General features: G+C 38.0%; 1 protein-coding gene across 2 annotated transcripts; it reads right to left on the bottom strand.

Annotated features, from left to right (window-relative positions):
- Positions 1-3,045: 3,045 nt before the first annotated feature.
- LOC139736368 (uncharacterized) lies at positions 3,046-18,234 on the bottom strand. Of its 2 annotated transcripts, XM_071647124.1 has the most exons (9): positions 18,130-18,172; positions 14,930-15,047; positions 14,107-14,281; positions 12,929-13,097; positions 10,450-10,559; positions 9,048-9,214; positions 7,671-7,827; positions 5,937-6,103; positions 3,046-5,642 (listed from the first exon to the last, which is right to left on the bottom strand). In XM_071647124.1, the coding sequence occupies exons 3-9, from the start codon at positions 14,259-14,261 to the stop codon at positions 3,592-3,594; spliced, it is 2,976 nt and encodes a 991-aa protein (XP_071503225.1). In that variant the 5' UTR covers positions 14,262-14,281; positions 14,930-15,047; positions 18,130-18,172; the 3' UTR covers positions 3,046-3,591. The 2 variants fall into 2 exon arrangements, with proteins under 2 accessions (XP_071503225.1, XP_071503224.1); XM_071647123.1 differs by lacking the exon at positions 14,930-15,047 and having other exon boundaries at positions 18,130-18,234.
- Between the last annotated feature and the right edge of the window lie 107 nt (positions 18,235-18,341).

The raw sequence follows: 18,341 nt of genomic DNA, 5'->3' as shown, positions 1-18,341 counted from the left end.
TTGTGCATTGCTAATATCCTCAGTAACTGAGAAGCAGACCACTACAATCAAACGAGCCTGTATTTCTCACACCACTTAAATAAATAAAACAAATCAATAAATACAGTTGTAGGGGAGGACTATTTTTGGTATGAACTTAGACGATGGAGCCTACGTTTCTCTTGAAATTTCAATTGAACTTGAAGATCATGGCAATTCTGTCAGTGACAAAACTTGCATCCAGGGAACCTTCAAAAAATGCAATTACACTCTGACAAAGTAAAAGCTTTAGGAAACAAAATTCCATTCAAAAAGAACAAACAAAAATACATGTAACACCACACTATTTTGTACTGTTTCAGACAAGGTTCAGTATACAATGTACATGCCTTCATGATCACGTTAAAAAGAGATGGTATAGTATTGGTGGAGATGAGGATCGGGCTTTTAGCGAGATATCAAGAAACCACTTTTAAAATAGTACCGAGTATAGCATTCTAGGAGAGATTCAATATTTATCAGATGAAAATCGGTTTTGGAATGGCTGAGACATCCAAAAACAAAGTGAAACAAAGCGGTTGTAAAACGTGGGTCCCACCTTTTATTAGGATCACTCGGTTTTTGGATATACACGTGTATCTCGGCCATTTCAAAACCAATTTTCATCAAATAAACATTGAATTCCTCTTAGAATTACATGTTCTTTCATATCTTATGAGAGGTTTCTCATTATCTCACAAAAAAATGTTAGAAACCTGGAGTTAGGTCTCAACCAAAACTATATGATCCCTTTAAGAGTGATTGATTCTATCAAGCATTTGTCTACACAATTGTTGGGTTAACTCGTGCAAACAGGAATTTCACATACCAAATCTTGTACGCTTATATTATCAATTTCTATCATTTTCCCATCTACTATTCAAAGATTCTGCCATTACCGCAATATCCTAACATTTTCATTACAGCATATACACCTGAAAATGCATTACCTTTTAAGAGGTACAATGAATACAGCTTGTCGACGATTAAGAGCTACACAATCTCCTGTTTCTATGTCCCAACATGTGACAGTAGGACAGGTTTGACCATACATTGTATTTGTACAGTGCTGTATGTGGTCACACAGCCCCTTCAATCCTGATGGACTATTACACTTGTATATTCTTTTGAATTCTTTACATTGGCAAGAAATTTACGAGTGGTACCATATGGTAGAATATGTCAATGGCCCAATTACTTCTTGGAATGCTTCTCAAGAAACATTAACAATGAACATAATATAATTGATACCCTTGATAATTCTGTGTGTAAAATATGATGCACAATCAACATAGAGAGCTGCATTGCGGCACCAATATTCAACCATGGATGCCAAACTTTTTTAAAATCCGCCCTGGGGATTTCAACAAAGTGGTTATGGAACTCAAGTTCTGCATACAATGCCACCTTTTCTTTGGTCAAAATAGATGCTCGTAACAAAGAGAATTTGAAAAGAAGAAGAAGATATTTCTAGATCGCATCCTAAAATAATGTTGTCAATTTGTATCAATTGGCACAAACTTAGTAAATCAAATAATTGCTCCATGTTGATATTTTCTTTACCCCCCCCCCCCAAAAAAAAAAAAAAAAACTAGAAATGTCGCTACGACTGATGCCTCCGCCATAATGCATGATTCTCCAAATAGGTGTATAGTACAATGTCCTCACAAAGTTTCACATAACTGGCAAAATATCGAAATAACAGGTTTGTCAGAAATATCTTGAATGTTCACTTTCCACGAACTGGGTTTGCTATAATTGTCTATTAAAGAGTGCAGGTACACATATTTGGGGAATTGAAAATTTTTACTTGACTTCTGACCGACCTTATTATAAGTTTATGCATTGAGTATAATTTTCAAGGTATGAAGAAAGAGTGTAATTACAGTACAAAATTTATCTTTTTCTTTCATTTAAACCTGACCTTTGACCCTTAACCTTTGACCTTTGACCTTCTGGCTGGAAATTTCCAAGAGAATCTCCATTAAGTAATACATGTACATATATTAAATTTTAAAATAATGCAATCATTGCATATACTAGTATAGGCCTATGAGGGAAATAGTAACATTTTGAGGAGTTGACCTTGACCTTTGACCCCTGACTATTGACCCATGACCCCTAAATTCCCTAGATAATCCCTGCTAGTCAGTACATGCATATGTACCAAGTTCCATGAAGATACATTGAACCATTTGCGAGAAAAGTGATATTGCAACATTTTCACCTTACCTTTGACCTTTGACCTTTGACCTTATGACATGAAGCTCTCTCTGGAGAATCTTTACGCAGTAGTACATGTCTACACTAAGTTTCAAGAAAATAACTGCGGGCATTGCATAGATATGGGGGAAATAGCAACATTTTTAGCATTTGACCTTGACCTTTTGACCTTTGACCTCTTGTCAATGTCACTAGAATCTACTCAACTAATTGTCCCATCATACATCATCCTTGGACCAAGTTTGGTGAAAGCTGCTTCATCCAGTTTTGAGTTATCACGTAAACAGATAAATTTTAAGATTTGACCTTGATCTTTGACCTTTGACCTCTGTCCGATTTCACTGAAAAACTAATCAAGTAATTGTCCCATCATACATCATCCTCCAACAAAGTTTGGTGAAATTTGCTCCATACAGTCTTGAGTTATCGTGTAAACGGATGCAATTTCATGATTTGACCTTGACCTTTGACCTTTAGTTGATTTCACCCAAAATCTAATCAAATCATTGTCCTATCATACATCATCCTCCAACAAAGTTTGGTGAAATTTGCTCCATACAGTCTTGAGTTATCGCGTAAACGGATACAATTTCATGATTTGACCTTGACCTTTGACCTTTAGCCGATTTCACCCAAAATCTAATCAAATCATTGCCCCATCATACTTCATACTTGGACTAAGTTTGGTAAAATTTCAGTAAATATTACTCAAGTTATCGCGTAAACGAAAGCGGACGGACGTACGGACGGACAACCCGAAAACATAATGCCTCCGGCACCACTTCGTGGCGGAGGCATAAAAAAAAAAATTATAAAGGCAGAAGTGTCCATCCCTGACCAGCTCATTAACAGGCATCTGGCGGGAACTATTCAAGGCAATCTGACAATTGCAGCAATATTCTGGAGTACAAGTACTTGCCAATCATTGTAATATGGCTTAAAGCTACATGCACAGTTTAATCATACAAGCACTCCCTTCCATGACATACAAATTCCATTTTAAAATCAAATGTGCAAATGAAATATGGCTCAAAAAAAGGAAGTGTAAAATCTCAACATTGAACAGCTTACCTGTTTCGAATGAAACATGAATACTTTATCAACTTTGAATTCTTAATGTTCACTTATGTTGCCAGGAAATAATAAATGTAGTGTTCAATTAAACTCCATAACCATGCGACAAATGTTGGTATGTGTTTACAACTGAGTAATACAATTTAAAGACGAACAAAGAGTTTTGTTTGAGAGTCCTGAAAATTTGCAGGAATTTGCCTTTAAACACTACATAGGCCTGAATAAAGTGCCACACTCCAAACATTGCACAGACGTACCATCCCGGTGCTTGTAGGGTCAATACTGAGATATTGAAAAAGATTTACTACTTTGGGAATGCTGACCTATAGGCATATGAAACTGAATGGAGGAGCCCTCACACAATTTGAAACGTACCTTTTGCGTCTCAATGCCACATGGCGGTTGAGCTGTGGGCAGACAGAGGTTTGGAGGGCCCTCAACACACTCCAGAGGAGGTATGTCAAGTTCATCTTCCACATTGACAATGACATCTTCATCATCTGATTCTATTTTGGGGAGAAACGGTGGGGAAGTTGATTCGGACTGCGTGTCCTGTTTACAATTGCTCAGAGAAAATTTATGTGAGTTTGTTTGCAGCAGATTTGAAACACTATTTACGATGTATTGCCTGTTCTCTAGATTTTGTGATTGTTCTCCTTGAAACCTGCTCTCAGAAGTACTATTGCAAAATTGCTTTTTGGTGTCTCTCTGTGCCCAAGAAGCAACTGTATTCTTCCCCTTGGGGGATTTTCTCAAACAAGCTGCGGTTTGAACATCTTGACATTTGAAATCATCCTGTGGCTGTGGACTTCGCTCTTCATCTGAGGATGATGTGACAATTTCTTCAATCTCTCCATTTGGGTCCTTGACTCTGATCTTCAAACGTGGTATTTTGAGAGTGCCTGGAGACTGCAGTTCACCACCACTCTTGACAAGTTTAGCATTGCCAGTGCAGTCTGTCCGTAACAAAGCCCTCTTCCGGTTACCTCTGTGAATAGTTTGTGATTGTTCCCGCCTTTGTCTTTGAACATTGCACATTGCATTCTGTTTTGTGTTTGCCTCATTTTGCTTTGGACATTGATCAGAATGAGATTCTAACTGATGAGATACCAACATTCCTCTAATTTTCATCTTGGTAGCACATTCAGAAATTTCAGATTTGTACGTCATTATTCTTCTTTGCAATGGGGGTTGAGTTCTACTGATACCTTGCACTTCATCAGGTTCATTTGCAATATGAACAGGTGACTGGCTGCATGAGTCTTCCCTTTGGTCTTGCTCTTGTCTACCTTTTTGCAACAAGCATGAGACTTCCTCTTCCATGGCATCACAGCACTCTTCCTCAGTTTCCTCGCCATCCTCACTACTGTCTACAACTATAATAGAATCATCCTTCTCATTATCGAAAATGCCTGTACCAATAGTCATGACATTGGCACTGAAATTGGACTTCTCGTCTTCTTGAGCTAAGTAGACAGGAGAAACTGGCTTGGCATCAGTGGGCAGTCGAAGTCTCTCCTCAAGTAAGGACCTTGATGGAGACCTCACTGCCATCAACAGTGATGGAGAAGGTGATGATGACGATGATGATGGTGACAGAGGTGGTCTTGAGGGAGATAGTGCTGAAGAGCGTATTGTAGTCGACTGAAACTTTCCCTGTGATGATGGTGATGGCATAGGAGATGCTGTTGAGGGTGATATCGACAACCTTGATGATCCCATTGGTGACTGAGAAAGATTCATTAAAACTATGTTTTTGCTGGCTCGAGAGCTGGTATCCACCTGTAGCTCAGTTGCAGCATCAACATGCCTCTGCATCTTGTTTTCAGACCGACTGGCTAATGCACGATGTGCCAGCAAGTCTCGTCTCCCTGCTGAATTGCATAGCTTGACCACATTGGTCGGTTTGGTCCTTTGAATCCCTGCAGAAGATAGCCTACTCCGACGGTCACTCCGCCGCCGACTACTTCTCCCTGCATCTTGAACAAGACGTCGGCGAGTCCTGGCCCGTAATGACCTGCCAGTTTCCTCACTTGTACTCACTGTAAATGTCTTATCTTCCTCATATTTGTGAGGAGTCAGAAGTACTTTGGCCCGCTTTAGTTGAAGATTGCTGGAGCTTCGCACTTTGTAGCCCTCTGCCAGCATGAGCTCTGCATCACATCGGGAGAGACATTTCTGTTCTGCTAAAATATCCACAAGGGACTGATTGGTGGACCTTGAGGGGGACAGGGGTCTGCGGTTGGAACGTGGCTTTGTGCTCAGGACATGTTTTTTGGCAGGCATTGGACTGCTGCTTCGTCCAGAACTTACACTGCTCTCAGAATCTGTAAAAGGATGGGAAAATATGAATATAATGCCAAGAGTGAGAACACTTGCAGCCAGGAACAGTCATTACTCAAGTGTAATTTGGAAAGCCATTGGCAAATGGAAACACTTTTCTTCATGATCAATACAGAAGGCATTAACATCACTTGCACATGAAAAGCTTGAAGATTGCCAATACTAATTTTTTGTACAAAAAAAATCCTGACAAAAATATTTCTGTCAACATTTTCTTTTTGTTCAATTGTTTAGAGGCCATTAAAGCACATCCATTAACTTGGCGTTCATGGACCTACCATTTCTGCGCATTGTTTGACGAGGGGGCTTGTTCTGTCCACACGATGTGTTCTTCTTCTGTTTCTTGAGACGCAGTATGCGCTTGTTGGTGTCCCTGAGACTGTACTTCGGTGCCTCTATCTTCTTGTCTGGTGAGCCCTTCAGTGTGAATGCACCACTGTGCCGCCTGTCAATCAACAATCACAAATACATCAAACTTGACCACTAGATCAATCAAAATGAATATGGTAATTATGGGAACTATGCATGTTCCTCATCAAATGACCCATCAAAGCATTCTACATAATTCAATATTTGACCTTTGGGAAAGTCTATTCAATGAAGAAATCAATCCAAACTTTTGTGATGTGTCAACTTAATCTGTTTTTAACTTGAGTTAACACCGATTCTGTACACCCACGCCACTTAACTTGCAACCATATCATCTTTGAAGTTATATGTATGTCTGCACAAGAATTAAGCCTATTCTTACACATAATCATACTGGTACACTTTATCACTCTCTGTGTGAATAAATCTTCTTTATTTCATTTTTGGCCGACATGGCAGCCTGCCACTTCAGTAAGCAGGACTCTATATGAAAGCAATGACACTCGCAATTATGAAATATATCCAATGATTAATTGTTACTTTGTGTTACACGTGACATGACATATGTTACTCAGTGTAACCAGCAAATATTTCAAATGCTTGCACAGAGAAGTGCACTATAGTGTACCTTTGTAAAAATTGCTATTTGTATGGATTTATAAGTACTTAAAGGGTGTGTACAGTTCTGGTCGAGGTGAGGATTTAGCATTTAAAGGACAAGTCCACCTTCATATACATGTGGATTGAGTGAAGGCAACAATATTAGAAGAACACATCAGTGAAAGTTTGGGGAAAATCGGACAATCCGTTAAAAAGTTATGAATTTTTAAAGTATCCGTGCAGTCACTGCTGGATGAGAAGACTACTACAGAGTGTGATGTCACATGCGTACAACAATTATAAGGAAAATAAAAAGAGAATTTCACAAAACTTTACTTTTTTATTAAAGTGCACATTTCTTCGACTTGTTTCTGACGTATGTTTAGGGTAATATTATTCCCCCTGCCTTCTGAAAGAGAGAAGTCGAGTATTCTTTTGTTATGCAAGAAAAATGGAAATATGTTGAATTTTCTTAACTCTTTCTTTATATCGTTGTACTCATGTGACATCACAATCTATAGTAGTCTTCTCATCCAGCTGTGACTGAGTAGAAACTTCAAAAATTCGTAACTTTTGAACGGATTGTCTGATTTTCCTCAAACTCTCACTCATGTGATCTACTAATATTGCTGCATTCACTCAACCCACATGTCTATAAAGGTGAACTTGTCCTTCAACGTTTTGCGAGATATTCAGAAACCACTCTATGAGATGTCAAAGAGCATGCAATTCTAAGGGGTATCAAAAGTTTATTTGATGAAAATCGGTTCTGGAATGGCTGAGATATCCAAGAACAAAGGTGAAACAAAGAGATCCTAATAAAAGGCGTCGCCTTTTATTATCATCACTTTTTTGGATATATCTCAGCCATTTGAAAACCAATTTTCATCAAATAAACATTGAATCCTTCTTAAAATTACATGCTCTTTCACATTTCAAAAGAGGTTTCTCTTTATCTCACTTAAGAATGTTCAAAACATGAATCCCCACCTCAACCAGTACTGTACATTCCCTTTAATTGTTCTCCATTTTCATTGTTTTACCTTTCACAGGTCTCACATTCACAGTAGCAGTTGTTTTCGCCAAAGAAATCCTCGCCATAGTAACAAGTGATTTCTTCCTCGGGCTCGATATCTCTCAAGATCTGCACACAGGCAGTGTCCCGCCCTGTTGCCACAAACTTGCAATTTGGACGGCAATCTATAATAAAATCAATAATGGTAGAACACTGATAATCAGTAACATTGAACATTAAAAACATCAACATTGACAAAAACATAAGCAAAATACCTTAATTACAATCACATTCCCCATCCAGCAAGTATCAGGGCTATGTTATGTTTTTATTGGCCCTATATCCTATTGCCCCAAATACTCCCCACCACCCCCCCCCCCCCAAAAAAAGCAAATATTTTGACGTTAATTGATATTTACAACCCCCTCCACATAAAAGTAGTATAAAATAACATCTGAAACCCACATCTTTTGTTGTTCTCCCTCTTTCATAATAAGCAATATTTTAACAGCTACAATATGCACATGACTTTTTCAATTAAACAGTGGACATATATCTTTATGTTCAAATGTCTCAACCAAAATTTGAAATAGGTTTAATGTTAGGTAAAATTCCATGCTATGACAGGCTCTTGCAACACTTTTTCAATCCCAGTATATAGTGGCATTTCAATTGTAACAATAATGGAAAGAACATCTTAACTGAGAGAGACCATGGTCTATGTTAAAGGGGATGGCTAGTAACTGATCAGTGGGAATCAGTGGGAATGCTGGGGGATGATTGTTCCAATTCTTGTGAGATTCATTTAAGAGTATATTATATATCTATTGCTGTGTGAAAATTATTTACTTCAGAATGGTCTCACATTCAAGTAATGTAAATAATTTTTACACAACAATAAATATATAATGCACTCTTAAATGAATCCCACAAGGATTGCAACAATCATCCCCCAGCATTCCCACTGATTCCCACTGATCAGTTACTAGCCATCCCCTTTAAGTAGATGCATTCTGCATCATGGTCTTTCCGCAAATCATCTCAAGAAGTATCAAGAAGCTTCATTCATGACTTGAGTACAAATAGAAAAATACACACAGAAACGGTTGCTCAAGCCATAAAATATTGGTCAACTGCCTGATAAAGGTTCAAGCATTCTATGACTTGTCCCCCAACATAGGTCTCAAGGTTGCTTGCTCCTGACTCGACAACGTGAAAAATCTTGATAGATATTTTCACAAGAAAGAGTTGCCTTCAATATCAATGTGCTTTTTCAACCTGTAAAATACTGAGAGAAAAGAATGGGGGAAAAAGATGTGAAATGCACTAAAGAATCTGCAGTGTGCCAAAAAGAACTTAACAAAACAAAGTGGCTAAGAGTTTGTTTGCCTGTCAAACTTCTCACCATGGTTGATGAAAGCAGCTGGCCCTAACCACAGTTGGGCACAGTTCTTCCTCATTGAATACATGACGCTGAAGTCATTAACTCCTGCCTTCAGAAAGGTGTTTTCTTCAATGTCTGTGAGCTCTGCAATGCATCCAACCAGCTTGCTGATCTTTTCATGCTTAGCCCTAGAGAGGATGTATTAGAGTGGTAGGGAGTAAGAGTGAGATGAGATCTATAGAACATAGTAAGAATGCATGATGAACAGTCCTAAGGGGCAAAATTCACAATTTTAACTAACCCTGCACCTCACTAGTTTCCAGCTGGTACAAATATACTGGCACCTCTATTTAGCACAGGAATCAAATATACAGTGACCAAAAAGTTATCTGTCTTCAGATCCACATAAAGCATACATCTTACCCTAATTTTCAGCACACTTTGATATCTAACAGGATTAACAGCCATTATATCACAGAATCTTTGTTTCATTTCAATTAATCTACACTCAACCTCGCCTAATTTGACTTTGCATCTGTCGAAAATCTGGTTAAATCAAAGAAAGACTCTACCCCTGATGAATTCAAAAATGTATCAATTCTATTGTATAAGTAAAAACTCCAGTAAGTGGGAGGGTTTTTTTCCAGTCCCTGTGGACAACACTCAAATAATTGGCTAGGTGATGAAAATAATATGTCCGTATTTATATTTAAAGGACAAGTTCACCTTCATAAACATAAGGATTGAGAAAATGCAACAATATTAGTAGAACACATCAGTGAAAGTTTGAAGAAAATTAGACAATCGGTGCAAAAGTTATGAATTTTCTAAATTTTTGAGTTGGAAACGTTGGATGAGGAGACTACTACAGCTTGTGAGTCATATGCGTACAACAGTATAAAGAAAATATAAAAGAAAATTCAACATATTTTCACTTTTTTCGCATAATAAAAGAGCAATTGACTTGCCTCTTTCTAAAGGCAGGGGGAATAGTATTAACCATAACATTTATCGGTAACGAGTCAAGGGAATGTGTACTTTTTTCAAAAGATGGAATTTTGTGAAGTTCTCTTTATATTTTCCTTATATTGTTGTACGCATGTGACATCTAAATTATTCATACACTGCAGTAGTCTTCTCATCCAGCGGGTACTGCACAAAAACTTCAAAAATTCATAACTTTTGAACGGATTGTCTGATTTTCCTCAAACTTTCAATGATGTGTTCTACTAATATTGCTACATTCTCTCAATCCTTATGTTTATGAAGGTGAACTTGTCCTTTAAAGCCTTTCGTGATATTACTCTGTACACACAGAAGTTGAATGTCACCAAGTTGATGAATTTTTCCAAATCCTGTCAAGCTCAACATACCGGAAGTTGAGTGTAAATACACTCACTCTATGTAATCACATGCTTCTTACCAATGCTGCGTTGCAACAATCTTTCCCCCAGCCGCTTCAAGTGAGTATCTGCGACATGGCTTGAGCTCGAAGCCAGAATCTATGTCAAACATGCCAAGGTAACGATGGATCTACAAAAAACAAATTATTGATGAAATGTTGTTAACATGCATTCAATCAACATGACAAGTATGCAGTGAATATTTCCATTATAATCATATTTCTGTTATCACAGTGCACTCCTGTTATAACGAACACGGTCATAACAAAATTCCGGTTACAACGAAGTAAAAATTCAGACTGTAACAGTATCCGCTCTACGTTTTTGATTATTTGTACGGTGATAACGAAATTTCAATATAACTAAAGAAAACCACCGGTCCCGAGGACTTCGTTGTAACGGGAGTCCACTGTAATAGAATACCTTCCTGAAATTATGGGTGAAGGTATTTCTCCTAGGGCCCATATTATTATATACTTTGATCTTTGGTTTAAAGAATAGAATAAGGACACTTATGGATGACTTTCAGACATTTGCATTTGAACATTTATCAATTGGTTATAATACTGGGTACAGAGTTTCAGAATTTATCGTGATTGGGATAGGGAATAAGAATGTTTTCTTAATTCATATCAAATCACAATGAACACGAATGATGACATGCAGCTTCACATTTTAAAAATACATGATTTGGTGCTCAAGGAAGCAGAACAAAACTAGAAATGTCGCTACAGCGACTGGTTATACCCCCGTCAAACAACATTTCATAAGCTTTGGTCAAAACAACATTTGATAAGCTTTGGTCAAAAAACTGAGGAAGTAGTTAAATCCGCAAGATCTTTCCTTGATCTTCTGCCATTAATATGCCGTTACCATGGCAACGTACTTTCAGGTACTGTCGAAAAATGCGTCTTGCACATCTACAACCAAAGGCACACGTCTGTACCAAGTTTCATGGAAATTGGGCAAAAACTGAGGAAGTAGTTTGCAACACAAAATTTTCCATCATTTTGGCTCATAATATGTGAGCTGTTACCATGGCAACATACTTTTTGTCATTGTCAAGAAATGTGTCATGCTGACCTATATCCTAAGACAAACATTCAATATGAATTCCATGAGAATTGGAAGAACACTGATGAAGCAGTTTTGCCATGAAGCATTTTGCCCTATATTTTACCAATAACATGCCGTTACCATGGCAACGCACTTTTTGCCACTGCGGAAATATGTGTCTTGCACATTAACATATTCAGATGAACATCTGTACCTAATTTCATAAAAATTGATCAAAAACTGTGGGAGGAGTTCGCGACGCAAGATTTGTACCCATTTTTGCCCATAATATGCCGTTACCATGGCAACGTACTTTTGGGTACTGTCAAAAAATACGTCTTGCACATCTACAACCCAAGGCACACATCTGTGCCAAGTTTTATGGGAATCGGTTGAAAACTGAGGAAGTAGTTCGCGACGCAAGATTTGCAACGGACCGACCGCCCGACCGCCCGACCGCCCGACCGCCCGACCGACCGCCCGACCGACCGTCCGCTGATTCCTATATACCCCCTTCAAACTTCGTTTGGCGGGGGTATAATAAGAGAGCACGCACAAATTCTATACAAGTAAAGCTGTACGCAAGTGGTATTGTAATGGAATTACGGTACACTGCAAAATTATTGGAATATGTTAGCCTGCCATGTCATCATCCTTATTCAGTATATTATGTTTTGGCTTTTTCAGAGTAGTGGTTTCTCTGCTCAATACAAGGACCACAAGAAATTCCACAAATCTATACATGGTACTATAGATTTATGTATTACATGATGTGAAATTATATTATAAATCATCTGGTATGTCCCTTCAACGCATGTACATATTCATGGTATGCCATTACTACGACTGTCTTCAATGGCACTGAAATTAATAACATTGTCGTTCCTTACCTATAAAGGTCCAATACACAAAACAATTTATGTTCACTGCTGATTTGAAGACTTTACTAACGTAAATTACTTACATAAAGCATTCTAGCAACAGTAGCCCTTAGGCTACTTCTGGATATGGATTTAATACAGAGTCATTTTTGAAAGTTACTGGAAGGAACCCCTGCCCTCGGTCACATGTACCACCAGAAAAAACAACGACGACAACAAACAAACAAACACAACAACTCTGTATCACCTAAGGGTACCACTATGAATGCTTGCTGCCAAGTATATTAAAATCTGACTGTTGGCATTAAAGAAGAAGAAACAATGTAAATGCCATGCAATTTCTGATAGCAACAGTTCACCTTTACACATTTGGTGCAATTGATCTACAAAGTGATCCAATCACAGACAAATCTTCAAACATAACGTAATAACTGCAGTGGTCTGCAGGCATGCAATAAGAAGACAAACAGTCTTGAAACATATTCCCATAATATATAAATTTGTACAAAACAATGATGGCACAATAACTAACAGTCATGTTTTTCTTAAGTTACAAACTTACATGCTCTTTGAATGATTGGACTTGGGCTTTTGATTTATTGGCGAGAAAGACATGAGCCCATTCACCAGATGCCATTAACCTCTCATACGCCCTGTCATAATCATGGTCCTTCTTGAACATACGCAGTATGTAACGCAGGTGTTCTGTGCGGGTCGTCACAGGCCGGAATCTGGAGAGGAAAGAGAAATGACACAGAATACAGACATACCCTTGGGAGTATGTAAACACTGGTAGTTCAGATTAAATCCATGGTTTATATTTGTTGATTATCAAGAATCAATGTAGCAAACCATGATTGGATATGTTTGCAAACTGCAATAGAAAGATACTGTTGGCATACCTCTTTGGCTAATATTTCACATTTTTGTCATTACCCAATTGGAATTGTGTGTTATTACAGCATAATATCACACATTTCTCATACATAATATGTGTCCATTTTTGAGCAAAAATTACCAGTTTCTGCAAGAATATGGAAACTATGTTACAAATTATGATGATAGGGGAACAAATTAATCACTTGTCTCGCGAAGAAAATCATAGAGAGGTGTACGACATTTCGCTCGCTACTGCTGAGCTTCGTCAGGTACAATAAGACACGGTGGTGCATGCACGCAAGTTATAGCCTGTATGCGGACGTGGTAGTGGGCACACGGCCACCGGGGCCGGGTCAGGCAGTGCACCATAGTGTGTCCGTTGTTCGCTGCGTTCGCTGCGTTCATGCGCTGTGTTCATATGTTACAAATTGTATACCTTTAAAGGACGACACACAATTCAAGGTCACCTACCCTGCTACTTATGTAGATATCTCTATTCCTGGATGAAAAAGAGACCTTGGCACCATTTCATGAAAGTTGTCAGCCCTGACAAGTTGTCAGTCTCTGACAATTACCATAGTAACAGCTAGTGACCAGAGCTTCTCAGTCAATCAAATCCAGGATTTTACTGAAATTGTCAGACACTGACAACTTGTCAAGGTTGACAACTTTCATGAATTGGTTCCCTGGAAAATATCATGGATACTTGTTTCACATGTTCTTGCTACTTATTCAATCCCTTCATGAAAAGTGTAACATCAGCTGATCTCCTAAATTGAGGCAAAGCAGTTGTTTATTTCATGAATAGAAGGGACAACAACAAATTATGTTATTCTACAAGAGCAATATACAGTATCTCACCTTGTATTCATCTTGTGGGTGGTGAAGCTGAGGTATGGATCAAGGATTAGACTGGTTGCCAGGTCATCATTCTCTGCCAGCTCTCGGGCGTTCATTCCTGAGCTGCAGGTGGTGCCTCGTGTGGGGCCTGAGGAGGCCCCTCCCCCAACAACCATAGCAGGTTTACAGCCACTTCCTATTCCATCAATCAGGATGGTGAGTTGAAAACAATATCATGTATACTAATAATTTCAACTATGATTCATTAGACAGACAATGATTTTAGTTCATCACAACCCTTGATAATACATAAACTGATACAGTGGACATTTTTGCACTACACGAAAAGCAGGGCAAAAATAAAAAGCATGCAAAGTTTTCGCTTGTTATACGCTATACTTTCTTATCTTTGATTTTAAGGTAAGCACATTGTAGTGTGGGGATTACTTTTGTACATTACTTGCATGATGTATTTTTTTTTTTTCTTTTTTGGTTATTCACAAGCTCTGTAGCCCGAGCGAATCTACTGTCGTAATGCACATCAGATACCTTTTACTGTAATTCATGCTGCCAAAGCCCTTAAAATGGAGTAGGAAGCACACATGGGGACGGTTGCTCTACAGTGTGTCTCTAAAAAAAGTAAACCCAACTTCAACGGCAAATTTCCAGAAAACTATAAAATATTTACACATTATTTTTTCATGGTTAGATAGTCCAATAAGTCCTCTGTCCAATGATACCACGTAGGTTATGTAACTCTCATGCATGACTGAGCATGAATCAATTTAGTGAATGGGTGTGAAATCATCACTGTGGCAAGTTCTGTGATCAGCATACAATGTACCTTCTCACATTGTACCAGATGGCTCTTTTTGTTGGAGGCTGCCTGTCGCGGAAGTGCACCCGAAAAGCCTCTTGAACTTCCACGAAGTTACCAGGAATACTCTCTGCTCAATTGTCAACTGTACCATGTTTGGAAAGCATGTGAAGTGTGCCTGTGTCAGGAACAACCTTTGCTGAAGTTATGTAATCATAGGCCTAACATGTGACAAAATTCAAATTTCAATTCTGCCCTGAATGCATGACAATAGCAAGAAATAACTTGCCACAGTGATGATTTCACACCCATTCACTAAGTTGAATCATGCTCAGTCATGCATGACAGTTACATAACCTGCGTGGTATCATTGGATAGAGGACTTATTGGACTATCTAACCATGAAAAAATAATGTGCAAATATTTTATAGTTTTCTGAAAATTTGCTGTTGAAGTTGGGTTTAATTTTTTTAGAGACACACTGTACATGTACATTCGCTGAAGTGCATGTATGCATAGAAGCTGACAGCCCTCATCATGACCCCCAGTACCAGGGGCGGATCTAGGAATTCCGAAAAGGGGGACGCAAAAAATATTTCTGGTGCCACTTCTGGGTTTCATCGGCTGGCAAGCAGAAACAAACAAACAAAGAAACAAACTAAACATTTCAGCACACAATTTTTCCGTTTCTCGTGCCACTTCCGGGTATCATCGGCTGACAAGCAAAAAAAAAAAAAAAAAAAAAAAAGAAAGAAAGAAAGAAAAAAATAAGGCTTCCGCCCAATTTTCTGCTGCCACTACAATCGGCTGACAAAGATTGTTTCTTCAAAAATGAAGTGGGGGGGGGGGGGGGGTGACCGCACCCCCTTTCATTGTTTTTCTCTTTATTTCTTTTGTTTAAAAAAAAAATGGGTCCAGGATCCAATTTAACAGTCATTGCTATGGTAGAGCTATGCAGAGTACATTGCTATGGTCCCACAAACCATCTCCTGTAGCCAATACTGCCCAACAGCATATGTTTTGACTATGCAATCAGCAGAATCTATCTAAGTACACGTATTGTTTTAATTAATTTAAAAAAAAAAATCCCTACTTCAAAGGATTTGGGTATAATTTCAAACCATTAATGAGGGACAATGTATTTCAGCCAAAATATGTCCAAATATAAAAATCTGTGGTTCCAATTGAGGGGTGGAAATAACACACACGTGTAAAAAGCTTGTAACATTTCATTTTATTTCACTTATTTCCAAATTCTAATTAAAATGCAAAAAACAGTGTACAGTGTACAACGTACTGTACATTTATCTATTTATACTCATTTATTTCTTACTATCATTCATCAATTTTTGTTTAATCACATTGAAACTGAACACCCAAAGCCCTCCACACCTTTTGGGATTTTCAAAGACAGCAAGCTTAGGAATAGTTGAATACCAGGACGTTTCAAGGAATTCAGGAATGAAAACAGGGGAAAAAAAGGACAAACGAAATGCATGCCAATTCTATAAATCACCTTTTGTTTGATCTAAGTGTTAGGTAAAAACATAAATAGCACACTTGAGTAAATACAGGATAAAATTCTGCATCATGATTTACTGCAAAACATATATATTTACATTCCTTACATTGGTTACCTGTAGAAAAAAGTATTTTCAAGATTCTGTTATTAGTACATCATTAAGTTCATTCTTTTACCCCTGTATATCTAAGTAATTCTGTTCAAAAATAAAATCCGACATGAAGTCTACGTTCATCATCACTGTTATTCCAAACACCCAGAGTAAAACATGGATGGGGTGATTGTGCTTTCTCCTTTATGGGAACAAAATTGTGGAATCAGTTATACCTATTCAGTTCATCCTCGACCATTTGAGGGCAGCACTTTATCGGAAGAAGAAGAAGAAGAAGGGAACTGTCATGAGGATCTACCGAGACATTCAAATCCAAACTTAAAACTTATTTAATCTGTTCCTCTCACACTGAGGACTGTAATTGCTGCATGTCATTAATGTCTGGAACAATACTGTATTTTTAATTGGTATATGTTGTATTCTTTATTTGGTATTTTATATGTTTGTTTTTTGTTTGCCATTTTCTTCTTTGTTGACATGTTTGAACAAGTATTATGCATTTATATCTTTTCATTTTTGAAGCGCCATGAGCACTGAAAAGTGGACCTGTGAACTATACAAGTAGTCACTATTATTATTATTATTATTACCATATTTTCACGGCATGAAATTTTCGCGAATTGGAGCCGATGGCCTTTTTCGCAGCATGAAATTTTCACGAGTTTAACATTCAATGCGTTTCGCCCGCGTACAAGACAAGAATTTTCACATGCATTTTAATTTCGTGAAGCTTGGCTCTCGCAAAATTTGTGAAATTAAAATGCATGCAAACTTTTGTATTACAGTAGATCCTACTATACTGGAGCTAGTAATCATTTTGATTATGAATATTGCTTTGCTTGCGAGCATAATTTGAAATAATTTGAATGGTATGCTCTGTACTATTTCGTAAGTGGTTTCGTAGACTTGGTATCTCACAAAAAGTTAAAAGCCTAGATAGGCTAGAATTCTCGCCTCCACCAATACTGTGCTATGAATAGTATTATTTTTTTCCCTGGATGAAGGATCTACTAAGCGGCTAACGGGATTTCCCTACTCAGCGAGTGAAGAAACGATTCTGTGAGTGCATACCAGCGGTCGTATTATGACGTCAATATGGCCTTGCGAATCCAAAATAGCGCAATGCCAATGATGATTTGTATGTCGAGAGAGTACGAGGGAACGGACCGGTAATGTTGCACACAATCACAATGCGGCGAGTATCTCACGGAGAGTCACACTGCGGATTAATGGACAAAAGATTAAAAAAGCAAAACAAAAAACGATGAGAAATATTTCTTGCCTAGGAAATAATATTTCAACAAGCGTCGCGCCCACTTCTCAATGATTTGGAACATAAATTTACAGACACTGGTCTACAGACAACAAACGGTATACGGTGCCCTTTCACATCGGAGTGTGTTTACTGTAGTGTAGTGTAGTGTATCAACTATTTAGTGCTGATAGAATTCTAACGTTACGCTGCCTGCACCGTTCGATATGTTCGAATACAAACTGTGATACTATTGCAATTTGTAATTTTTAAATCAATATCTGATACATTTGATGATCAAAAGAAAGTATTCAAATATACGATGAGGTTGCTACACTTACCTAAAATTTCGAAGTGAGATGGTAAACATCGAACAAATGACAAGTTCCCTTCCAATTACTATCCCATACGATACTATACGATGTACGTAAAATGCATAGAAATCCAGTAGGATTGCAAAATGGCTGGCGGAGCTAGAGGGGCGTTTCACCTATCTAGAGTTGGTGGTTTGATAAAATATAGTTCACGATGAAATGGCAAATGTGAAGACTCT

The sequence above is a fragment of the Diadema antillarum genome, unplaced genomic scaffold, assembly GCF_040938485.1.
Source record: "Diadema antillarum isolate AM-2024a unplaced genomic scaffold, OU_Dant_1.0 seq00000641_RagTag, whole genome shotgun sequence".
NCBI lineage: Eukaryota > Metazoa > Echinodermata > Echinoidea > Diadematoida > Diadematidae > Diadema > Diadema antillarum.
Note: the sequence above shows the minus strand (reverse complement) of the source record. Positions and strands in the feature narration are given on the sequence as shown.

What these genes read in the sequence shown, in the direction of transcription:
- LOC139736368 (XM_071647123.1), bottom strand. Translation starts at nt 14,261, where the DNA reads ATGGTTGTTGGGGGAGGGGCCTCCTCAGGCCCCACACGAGGCACCACC. An exon ending in ATTGTTGCAACGCAGCATTG is followed by an intron (nt 9,215 to 10,449) that starts GTAAGAAGCATG and finishes CATCCTCTCTAG; the next exon opens with GGCTAAGCATGAAAAGATCA. An exon ending in GAATGTGAGACCTGTGAAAG is followed by an intron (nt 6,104 to 7,670) that starts GTAAAACAATGA and finishes GTTGATTGACAG; the next exon opens with GCGGCACAGTGGTGCATTCA.